Raw genomic sequence first — 12,307 nt, 5'->3', positions numbered from 1 at the left:
TTTGACACTCAAGGGCCACACAGCCCAGGTATGTCTTTTCACCTCTGCAAACTGTCAAACAATCTTCCCACAGTGATATACAAAGTCAAAGGCACCGCCGTCAGTCTGGGGCTGAGCGTGAGTCAACCATCAGCCCCCGAGTCCCCACCCCCACCTCCCCAAAGCGAGGAAACCGCTGCCTCGGGCTCTGCGGATTGGAAGCCCTGAGATGGAAGCGTGTGAAGCCAGATGAGACTACAATTCCCAGCAGGCGTAGCGGGAGCGGGGTGCCCAGGCGCAGACCAGACCTCGGCGCGAGGCCCCGAGCGGGATTCTGGGAGACGAAAATGACTGCACGGGCGTTACGGCTAGCCACCGGCAAGCTACTGGAGCTGCCGGCGGCACTGGGGCGCTTGAACCGAGCTTGCCGCACGTTCCAAACCTTCGCGGAAGTTCTCAGGCTGCCCACGAGACAAATGATGAAGCTCGCCTTCCCACTACAGGAACTCCAGCGGCAGCTCACACCAGACTCGAGGTTGCACCTCCATGTGAAGACCTTCGACCCGAGCCTGGAGGATATCTCCAAGGCGGAGAGCGTCTTCACGACCACCGGCCGCAACCGTATCGAGTACCTCAGCTCCGCTGTGCGTCTCGACCACGCCCCGGACCTCCCCCACCCTGAGGTGAGAGCCGCCGCTGCCCTCGGGTGGTGAAGACTGGGGCGGGCATTTTGCCCTCACCTATTCTTGTCACCGATCGAGAGAGATTTTCTAGCTTTGTGGGGACGCATACAATTATTTTAACGAAATAAGCATATATAGTTTTAGTTATTTGAGTAATGAATGTACAAGATTAAAAGATTGTAAAACCCAAACCAGTTCAAAAGATTAAATGGCCATTTATTATTTTTTTCATTTATAATTAACGTAGGGAAAACATGCCGAGACAAATGAGACAAAGTGAAGGATATGAAAAGTAAAATAGTTACACACATGTGGTGGTCCTTGTCTGTACGTAATTTTCACCCAATCTAAATATCCTGTCGTGCAAAAATAATAATTATGTATACATGGCAACAATGTAGTTTTTTAAAACAACTTTAGTGAAATTCCACGAGTGTGCATTTTATGCATGTTTTAGAGATCTCATTATTTGCAACTGCACCACTTCGGTGGAAACTTTCCTTCTAATTAGAACTGCTATGATAGTTTAGTCAGACTTAAGGGATAGGTAAGTCATTTGATACTTTTGAGTTAGCATCGTGTTTTGACTGAAGCTTCTGAATTACTGGACTTTTTGTGTAATTTGTTTCTTAAAATTTAGTTTTATTTATATATTATCATTGGATTTAATCTGGCAGAGCATTTGAAATTTATGCAGGACTCAGATCAATTCATGTTGAAGGATTGATCCCAGTCTTGGAAAATATATAGCATCCCTAGCCCCACCCACCAAGTGCGACCCAGCCCTATTCATAAGTAGAAATGCCCTTACAAATTTTCAGAACATCCCCTAGAGGGTGATACCACCTTCACCTAGAACCACCAATTTGGTATTGTACCCCCTTCAATACCATGTTAAAAAGCAGTCATGTCTATTAATGGTTAGTATCAGGAACATTATGTTCCTTTCTACACTATAGAGGTCTAAAGGAGAAAAGTTTAATTGGAACAACAGAAGTCAAGGGGAAGGAATAACCTCATAAATACAATGGTGTTACAGTCTACCCTGGGAGTTTGTGGGGAAATGCAGTTTCAGACATGTAGTTGTACTTTAGAATACGTTTTGTTGAAATGCATCTAGTTTTTAACTTCAAAAAGCTTTGTAAATATGGAATGCTTAATAAATGTCCCAGATATTCTTGAGTAGCATAAGGTAATTAAAGGCACAGGTTCTGGATATAGATGTCCTGAGTTTAAATTCTAGTTTCTTCCCTTTCTAGCGCTATAATTTGGGGCCAGTTATTTAGCCTCTCTCTGTTTTATCATTTGTAAAATGGGGATAATAATACTACCTACCTTAAAGGGATGTTGCAAAAAGTAGATAAGAAAATTTATGTTAAGTGCTTTGAACAGTACCTGGCACTGGGAATCATTCAGTAGATAGTAGATATATGTTAGAATTTGAGGTTTGACTAAACACAAGCCACCTTTTTACATGGTTAGGCAAGACAATAGTTTGACGGATTTTTGCAGCTAATACAACGTATAAAAAAAATGTATATATAAACCTGGTACTCAATTATCTTCTTTTTCCTTGTATAAGGTGTGTTTTATAGGCAGAAGCAATGTTGGAAAGTCCTCTCTAATAAAAGCCTTATTTTCACTGGCCCCAGAGGTTGAAGTCAGAGTCTCCAAGAAACCGGTATGTTGAAGGAAAGAGTTGGGGAGTTGGGATATAAAAGAAACAGTATACTGAAATGTAAAATATGTCTGAACTATCTCTGAATTGACTAAAGTGACTAATTAATGTTGAGAGGTGTAAGAAATCATACTTGCTAAGTTCTTAGAACAGTGATTTCTTTCAAACGAATAGTAAAGTAGGACATTTTACTGATGCCTGTATATATCCCTGAAGAAGAAGGAAGTATGTCTGGATTTATTTTAGGTGTCTTGCCAGTTTCTTGAGGAAATCTTTTGTCCAAATCTTTTCCAAAGGGTTGCCAAATAAAGTGTTCTATTGCCATTCTATATTTGCTTCTTTAAGAATGATCATCTAGTCCTACCCTGATTTTAGAAGAAACTGCTTTGAAGTGGTTTTTCCCTCCTATAATCTTGTATACATTGCTAACTCCTTTCTCCCTCCCTTCTGCTACTACCCCTTCTCTCTCTCTATATATATGTATAGATATAGATATATACACATACGTATATGTATATATATTAGGCAGACCCCAGTTTACCCAGGGCCACATTATGTGATTATCCCAGCCAGTCTACTGCAGTAGCTTTCTGTCATTTTTTAAATTTCCTCTACTCTTTCTCAATGATGCAAACTACCAATATCTAAGATATGGTGTCCTTAAAACTCACCCCCAGTTCCCCTCACCTTATTATCTATCCTTGGCAAAACATTCCCACCAACCTACGGCTCACTGCCCTCCTTTCTTTGCATTGGAACCCCTCCATGAAGCTTCACTAGTCTTCTGTTGCTCCTCATTTCTTCATATAGTTGATTCCCTGGCTCCATCGCTGATGCTGATGATTGTAATTCATTAAATCTCCTATCTTTAGGCCTACTTTGTCTCACCAAACAACACAGCTAAACTCCGATTTCTAGGTAGGGTGGGTTCCCTTCCTGCTGTGAGAGGACAGTGGAAGAGATGTATTCTTAACATTCCTGATCTGTCATTTTCCTATGGATAGACATATCAACTGATTGGGAACCTAAGCACTGTTTTATAAAATCTTCCCTCCGAAAATATTTGTTCTAAGTTCCAAACAATTGACTTTTTAAGTTGTTTATCTTAATCTTTTGTTTTCTGATTAATAGTGTCATTGGACACAAAACCATGACTTTTTATCATCTTTACATCATTTCAGTTTAACGCATATTTTATAGTGTTATACGTGCTTTTAAAAAATGGTTTAATGAAAGCACTAAAACCATCTAATGAAACATGCAAAACTTGATTCTAGGGAAGCAGTAGTCTAGGTGTAATAGACTGTCAGGTTTTGCATCTAGGTTTTATGAAAACCTTTATGACTGACAGTATTTTTAGTTTAATCAGTCTGTGCCATATATTATTTCTCTCTGAAGTGGAGATATATTATTTATCAGAGAATATTGACTAATGCAGTGACACCATTATAGGGTAACTTTTCACTTAGAAAGAGCTAATGAAAAGATTCTGACGTATTTTGGGTACATATTCCTAATCAAAAGTTCTTAAGTCATATAGATGCTCTTAAAAATGAATTGGAGGGAAGAAGTAGTATCATCTAAGCTTATCTCTAGCCACTTCCTTTCTATAATCTTTTCCTGTATCATCATCAGCACAGCTAGGATTATATTCAGAACATTTAGGCTTTTAATAAATATTTGCTGATTGAATAGAAAATATTTTGAGTCATTAAATATATAAAGGATGTATTTTAAGAAAGCTTTTATTTTTCCATTTATTTTATCAGGGGCACACAAAGAAAATGAATTTTTTCAAAGTTGGAAAATATTTTACAGTGGTGGACATGCCAGGTTATGGCTATAGAGCTCCTGAAGATTTTGTTGACATGGTAGAGACCTATCTGAAAGAACGAAGGAAGTAAGGAAAATATTTTCTTATAAAGTTAATCCAAAAGCGTGTTTACATTAATGGAACATTCTCCACATTATGACTCCATATTATCAAGTGACTTCTTTTAGAAAGTCCATTTTCTTCTCATAATATTCTACAATCAATATTTAGGGCCAAGGTACGTACACCTTGCTTACTTTTTACCTGTAGGTTAGCTTAATAATAAATTCAAGAGTTTTTCTAAATTGAGACTATAAATGTATTTCAGCAGAGTTCATTAATTTTCTTATGTCAAATTGTGGGTGGCTAATTTTGAAAATAAAAATTATCAGTTAATGTGGTATTTACTAATTTTAAATAAACCTCAGTACATTTTAAAAATACTTCTCATATCACATCCTCTGTGAATGTTATTTTTGTTGTCTCCATAGGTAGTCAAATGGCAGTTCTATGTTATAAGCATTGCACAACATATAGAAAACAAACTTTTGAAGTATAAAAAAGTATCTACAAGTATCTTGTTTGTTGTAGCTTTACACAGAAACTAAGATGAAATATTTACACACAAAAAAAATACAAAGCATAATGTCTGGTTTCTCTTATCTGCTGCTCTCAAAATAATATTTGAAAATTTAGACATTTTTGTGATAACTTATAGTTAATTGGGTTCATGTCTCTTTCTCCCACCTCGAGTTCAAGCTTTTTTTTTTTTAAGATTTTATTTATATTTGTCAGAGAGAGAGAGCACAAGCATGGGGAACTGTAGGCAGAGCAGGCAGAGGGAGAAGCAGGCTCCCCACCAAGCAAGGAGCCCTATGTGGAACTTGATCCCAGGACCCTCAGATCATGACCTGAGCCAAAAGCAGATGTTTAACTGACAGAGCCACCCAGGCATCCCTAGAGTTCAAGCTCTTAAAGGAAGGGGTTCACTCATCTTTGTGTCCAGCCCCAGGCAGAGGATCTTAGGTCCAATATTTGCTATTGAAATAAATTAACATTTAGTAAATTTAGTTATTGAAAGTAATAGCATTGAGATTTATTGGATTGTAGGATGAACTTCTAGTGAACTGAGAATTCCTTTTGCCTAAAAAATTTTAAAATTTTGGAGTGAAAATTATTCAAAAGAAAATTTCTCAGCATAGTAAGGTTCAGGGGGAGAAATGAATGAGTATATTTGATATTGTCATTAATTTTTGTTTCTGCATTCTTATAGTTTGATGAGAACATTTTTGTTAGTGGATAGTGTTGTTGGAATTCAAAAAACTGACAGTATTGCGATAGGAATGTGTGAAGAATTTGCATTACCTTATGTGGTAAGTATTTTTTTTGAATCATGGTTGCTGTTGGAAATATCAGTTTGTGTGTATGCATGTGCACATGCTTGTGTGTGTGTGTGTGTCTTTAGTGAGAGAGCAGGTCTTGGCTCTCCAAGAGTAGTTTTCAAATAATTTTTTGGATTATCAGCCATTAGTAGATAAGTTCTGTGGTACTTTTATTCTCTTTTCTTTCTCTCAACTTTAAGTTTTCAAAATTATAGTCAAAGTAAAGTATTTTTAAGCTGTTCATTTAGTGTTCCTAAGTGCTTTTCCCTTTCATGTTTTTAATGGTAATATGAATATTTGTCTAAAACATGTTAGTGGCTCTTTAACAGCACTTGGCATATAGTACTTATCAAAGTGCAAATGAAACTGTAACTGAAAAATTTGCTAAAGTAATTTGTAGTTTAAGAACCATTGCAAGAAAATAGCAGGCTCCAGCACACACAGGTAGGATTTTTATGTTCTTTAAGGAAACAATATTTCTTCCAGGAATATCTTACCAGTATTTTTTTCTTTTGTTTGTCCTAAGAATACACATTAGTAGGTTGGTATCCACGTTTACTTTGCTTCATGAGTTTTCCAGAAAAGAATCCATTGACTATAATTTGGTCGCAAAAAAAGGAAACCGCTAAAATGTAACAGTGAAGTTTAATGCAAATCAAACCATATTACTAGTCAGCAACGTTTTTGTGTTCTAGGGGTTATGGAATTTTGGGGGTTTGCAAAAGCCCTATGAAGCATAAACTATAACTACAGTTAGTATGAGGAGCCAAAGGTTTGATTAAAGTCCACATAGTAGAAAATACCCAGTAGTGCCAAACTGGTTTTAAATATAGTATTCCTGATTTGGTATCGTAGGTACCAGTTAGTAAAATTGTATATTTTTCTCAGTTTCTACTTTAAGGAAATATTACTTTCTTCCATGGAAAGAGGTTGTGATAGAGGAATTATGTCTCCTTTTAAATATCAGCATATTTGCTCTTATGAGGAAAGACTCCCAATTGGAGGGACTCACAAGTCATTAGAAAACGCACACTTGGGGCGCCTGGGTGGCACAGCGGTTCAGCGCCTGCCTTCAGCTCAGGGCGTGATCCCGGTGTTATGGGATCGAGCCCCACATCAGGCTCTTCAGCTATGAGCCTGCTTCTTCCTCTCCTGCTCCCCCTGCTTGTGTTCCCTCTCTCACTGGCTGTCTCTATCTCTGTCAAATAAATAAATAAAATCTTTAAAAAAAAAAAAAAAGAAAACGCACACTTTCTGCTTCTCAGTCCTTTTACCATTAATACTTTTTATAACTGAAAAGCATAAATGATTAGTCAGGAAATTTAATTTTATAGAAATTCCCCAGGAAAATTGATAGATCAAAGTTTTAGTTTTTAATTGATTTTGTAATCATTCCTATAATTGTAGTGGATATAAGCTACAAATAGCGTGATTTCTAGTTTTTCCTTTGTATTATTACATATAAGGCAGAACCATTTTGTAGGTCAAAAATGATTATAAGTTGGCAATTTTATATGGATCAACCTAATAATACTGTGTGTCTTAGTTAACAAGATATATAGTGATCATATGAAATTTGTCTTAATGTCAATTGCAAATGTGGCTCAAGGGTCCTTTTCACGGGTCTTGAATTCAAGATATTTTGGCCTTTTTTAGTTAAAGCACCATTAAACAGCAGGCACATAGTATATGCTTTATACATTGCATATATTAACTTATTTAATCTTCATGGTAACTCCTTTTGGGATGTTGCTTTTATTTTACAGATGAAAAAATAAATATAGAGAGATTAAGAAACTTACAAGGGTCATCTAGTTGTTATTAAACGTGTTGCTAGGGGCACCTGGGTGGTGTAGTTGGTTAAGTGTCCAACTCTTGGTTTCAGCTCAGGTCATGATCTTGGGATTGTGGGATTGAGCCCTCCATGGGGCTCCATGCTCAGCCAGAGTCTGCTAACATTTCTCTCTCCCTCTCCTTTCCCCTTACCTCCCACCGCCACACACTCATTCTCTCTCTAAAATAAATAAATAAATCTTTAAAAAAAAATTTGTAGCTAAAATGTATGAAACTGTATATTAAAAAAAATTTATATCTAATTCTTATTTTCTTACAGATGGTATTAACAAAAATTGACAAATCTTCCAGGGGACATCTTTTAAAACAAGTACTTCAGATCCAGAAATTTGTTGACAGTGAAACACAAGGATGTTTTCCTCAGTTGTTTCCTGTAAGGTAAGAGTTGAATTGTTTTGTAACTTTAGGTACTAACATCCTTTAGTATTACATAGTGTTTCTTAAATTGAGGTATCACTTAAAATAAGAGGAGTTTGGAAGACTGTGTACTTAACCGTGATTTATTGGTACAACCCATCAGCACTTTTATTTTTTTTCTTCCTCCTGTTTTGTCTTTCTTCTGCAGGCTCTTGCTGGATCTTCCCTGTAGGTATCTTTATTCTCTTTCTGCCTCAGCCTAGCTCAATTGTAGATCACAGCAGAAGTGAAAACTTTTTACTTTTAAAATCAGCTAAATAACGGCAGCAATAAAGATACTACCATGCTTTTCTCAATTTCAAAGAAAAACAAATTATCTTTATGGTAGAAAGCTCATTCAGGCTGTGAGGGATAAAAATTGTTCTTTAAAAGGACCATATGTAAATAAATGCTTCATATAAGTTAGAATTAAGCATTGGTAGGAGACAGAATGGTTATTTTTAGAGCTGGCAATTTTGAGATATTTGATAGAGTTCAGTGATGAAACACGAGTCTGTACTTTCACTGTATACCGTGGGTATAGTAAGTACCTCGTACTAGAGCAGAGATATAGTACCGCCGTACCCGTATGATTTTCTTACTCTGACTTCTTTGTGGAAGGCACTATGGTATTTGCTGTGAGAAATAATTAAACCAAGTAACACTTAGTTGTGTATGAAACTGTCCCCTAATCATTCAGGGTCCTACCAATGCAGATCACATTTAAATTGTTTGTAATTATGAACATGCCTGTCAGAATCCTTCATTCAGTCATTCCTACATAGTGTTCTTCTCCCTTGACTTTCATTCCAGTATTTATCCTGTTCATTTGTCTGTGTCCCATCTGTATAATGGAGACTCCTAGGGGCAGGAATGAAATCCTACTTCTTAGAGCCCTGAGCAATGTCATAGAAGAATAGCTGTTTCTTTTAACTGTTTAATAAGAAGGAAGTGAGACCTTCACTAAAAATGCAGCACAAACATAAGATGGACAGACTGTGGCTTAACAGCAGAATTTATTGGGAAAAAATTAAGCTTTAGTTGACTATAAGCTGAATTTTAATTAACAATTTAATGGGGCTGGGGAAAAACTGACAATGTTTTCTTGACCTACATTAATAGAATTATAGTGTTCCAAGTAAGGGAATGATCTAGCAGTAGTTCCACACAGCTTTGAGCTATATGCCATCAGACTAGTCGGGTTAGATTGTGGCTCCACATTAAGAACAAGAGGTATCTGAAAACAGATGGTCTTGGGGAAGGTTACATCATTCATAACACTTACCTGGTCCTGACAGTAAACATCCCTATTTCCAGTTACGGTTACAGGTCAAGGCAATGAAGTGAGTTGCAGCAAGGTATTTGTTTAAATAGAAAGAGCATGGGCTTTGGGGTCAGACCGCCTTGATTTTACCTGGTTCCTCTACTTCTTGGCTATGATTTAAAGCAACTTATTTCATTTTCGGAATCTGCTTTCTCACTAGTAAAAATATAATTGTTAGAAGGATCAAATAAAATGTATCGTGACTGATGTACACATAGCCACATAATAAATGTTAGCTTCCTTTCTTGCCAAGTCAGTAAGTAGCAGGGTTAGGCCAACAACCCAGATTATCAGATTCTCAGTAGTTTTTAGAGATATTCCCTTCTTTAGATATGTCAGCATTCTCTGCTGTATGACCCTAGTATCACTGCTGCCACTGTACTTGCCATAAGTGACCAAGGCACTGCAGAAGCCATACGAGTCTAGGACTTGAGATGCAGGAGCCCGGTGACTTTCAAGAACTTTAACCTGCACTATATGTAGTGACCACATATGGGAATTTGGCAGATTGTACTCTGTAGCTCTCAAAACCCAACTCAGAAAGTAGAGTTATATACATTCCTTGGTTTTATGTGCGTGACCAAGTCCTAGTCCATCCCTCCAGAAAGAAGTTTGGCCTGTTCACGAAATAATTATCATAAAATAAGTCAGGTTTTATTTCCTTCTTATGTGATCCTTGTAGGAGAAGGGTGGAAGTATAGTCCAGCAAGCTTTGGCCTTTAAGGCTATAGGCAAAAGTTAAATGCTGAATTTCATATCGGAACTCTGCCCCAGCTGAGTAAAGATTTATAAATGGTGAAAAGCCCCTAAAGATTTATGCTGGGATCAGTCTGTTTTTATAACTGTAATGGGAGATATATGTAAGTAGGTACAGTATAATTGCTTTCTATGTACTGGAATTCCAAGCAAAGACAATGGACTCTAATGACAAAATCACATTAGTTGACAGAAATGTTGCAAATGAGTTCAAGACGCCACCATTAGTGTGTGGACAGTCCAACTTGTATTTCTCCTTTAAACTATATAACTTCACTTATAACCCAGAAATTGTTATGGACTGTTCTCAAGCAGCTTTGGTCAAAAAGTCTAAAATGCTGTATTTTATCAAGAAGGGAATTAGGAGTACAGCAGAAAATATTTTACCTGTTTTATATATGGGTATATATGATTCTTGTATCCATAAAAATCATAGTGTATTCATAAAAGTCCATGTATCCCGAGAGACTTTCAGCTGACATGGATGGATGCATATGGATGGATATAGTAAGATGAGTAGACAATAATAGACACAATAATGGTGATGATGATTTTTTAAAATGATGATAAAAGGTCTAAATTATCAAAGTTGTTGAATCTTTGTCACAAAAAGAACAAACTAAAGAAATCAAAACTTTTAGTCTGGGAAATAAAAAGCAAAATAGAAAGATATTCCAATAGCATTTTTCACAGAAATAGAACTATCGTAAAATTTGTATGGAACCATAAAAGACCACAAGTAGCCAAAGCAATCTTGAGAAAGAACAAAGCTGAAGGTATCATGTTCCCTGATTTCAAACTATATTATAAAGTTACAGTAATCAAAAAGGTATGGTACTGGCATAAAAAAAGACACAGATCAATGGAGCAGAATAGAGAGCCCAGAAATAATCCCACACATATATGGTTACTATAACAAAGAAGCCAAGAATATACAACGGGAAGAGGGCAGTGTCTTCAATATATGGTGTTGGCAAAACAGGAAAGCTACATACAAAAGAATGAAATTTAGATTACTGTCTTACATTATACATAAAAATTAACTCAAAATGGATTAAAGACTTGAATGTAAGACCTGAAACCATAAAACGCCTTGAAGAAAACAGAGGCCCTTAACATCAGACTTGGCAATGATTTTTTGGATTCAACACCAAAAGCAAGGGCAACAATAGCAAAAATAAACACGAGAGACTGCATTGAACTGTTAAAAAGCTTCTGCACAGCAAAGGAAACACCCGCAAAATGAAAAGTCAACCTCCCGAATGAAAGAAAGTATTTGCAAATCATGTATCTGATAAGGGATATTAACCTTTATCTGAAATACATAACTCCTACAACTCAATAGCAAAAAAAAAAAAAAAAAAAATCTGATTAAAAATTGGGCAGAGTATCTGAATAGACATTTTTCCAAAGAATGCACACACATGGCCAGCAGGAAAAGATGAAAACATAAAAAGATGCTTAGCATCACTAACCATCAAGGAAAGGCACATCAGAACCACCACAATGAGATACCACGTCACACTTATTGGAATGGCTATTATCAAAAAGGCAAAAAAAAAAAAAAGGCAAGAAGTAACAAGCATTGGTGAGAATGTGGAGAAAAGGGAACCCTTTTGCACTGTTGGGAATGAAATTAGTGAAGACTCTGGAAAACAGTATGAGGTTCTTCAAAAAATTAAAAATAGAACTACCGTATGATCCAAAAATACTACTTATGATCCAAAAATTTATCTGAAGAAAACAAAAACACTAATTCGAAAAGATAATCTACACCCCCACATTCACTGCAGCATTATTTACAATAGCCAAGATATGGAAACAGCCTATTGATAGATGAATGGACAAAGAAAGTGTGGTGTATGTATATACAATGGAATACAATTCAGCCATAAGAAAGAATGAAATCTTGCCATTTGTGACAACATGGGTGGATTTTAAGGGGATTATACTAAGTGAAATAAGTTGGGCAGAGAAATACAAATATTATACAATCTCACATATATGGAACTTGAGGAACAACAAAAAAGCAAAATCATAGATACAGAGATTGGTGGTTGCTAGAGGTGGAGATTGGGGAATAGGAAATATGGGTAAAGGGGATCAAAAGGTACAAACTTCCAGTCATAAAATAATCAAGTCATTGAGCTGTAGTATACAGCATGGTGACGATTATACTGTATTGCATATTTGAAAGCTGCTGAGAGCAGATCTTAAAAGTCCTCATCACAAGAAAAGGAAAAATTATAATTATGCCTGTTGACAGATAATAACTAGACTTTACTGTAATCATTTCACAATATATACAAGTATCTAATTATGTTGTACAACTGAAGCTAATGTTACATGTCAATTATACCTCAATTTAGTCTGGTTAATAAAAGGCAGAGTAGTAGATATGGTGAAATTTTTAGGATCCTGAAGGAAATTGATCAGAAAATG

General features: G+C 36.3%; 1 protein-coding gene across 5 annotated transcripts in view; it reads left to right on the top strand.

Annotated features, from left to right (window-relative positions):
• The first annotated feature begins 222 nt into the window (after positions 1-222).
• Positions 223-12,307, top strand: part of GTPBP8 (GTP binding protein 8 (putative)) — a 101,421-nt gene continuing 89,336 nt past the window's right edge. Inside the window, exons 1-6 of one of the 5 annotated variants that reach the window (XM_044382002.3) lie at positions 239-662; positions 2,245-2,343; positions 4,110-4,240; positions 5,427-5,526; positions 7,649-7,767; positions 7,955-11,108. In XM_044382002.3, the coding sequence (XP_044237937.1) occupies positions 327-662; positions 2,245-2,343; positions 4,110-4,240; positions 5,427-5,526; positions 7,649-7,767; positions 7,955-8,009 (840 nt within the window). In that variant the 5' untranslated portion in view covers positions 239-326 and the 3' untranslated portion in view covers positions 8,010-11,108. Of the gene's footprint in view, positions 663-2,244; positions 2,344-4,109; positions 4,241-5,426; positions 5,527-7,648; positions 7,768-7,954; positions 11,109-12,307 lie in introns of those variants that run through there. The other 4 variants (XM_057306753.1, XM_044381989.3, XM_026493386.4 and 1 more) reach the window with 4 other exon arrangements.

The sequence above is a fragment of the Ursus arctos genome, unplaced genomic scaffold (assembly GCF_023065955.2).
Source record: "Ursus arctos isolate Adak ecotype North America unplaced genomic scaffold, UrsArc2.0 scaffold_4, whole genome shotgun sequence".
Taxonomy (NCBI): domain Eukaryota; kingdom Metazoa; phylum Chordata; class Mammalia; order Carnivora; family Ursidae; genus Ursus; species Ursus arctos.
Note: the sequence above shows the minus strand (reverse complement) of the source record. Positions and strands in the feature narration are given on the sequence as shown.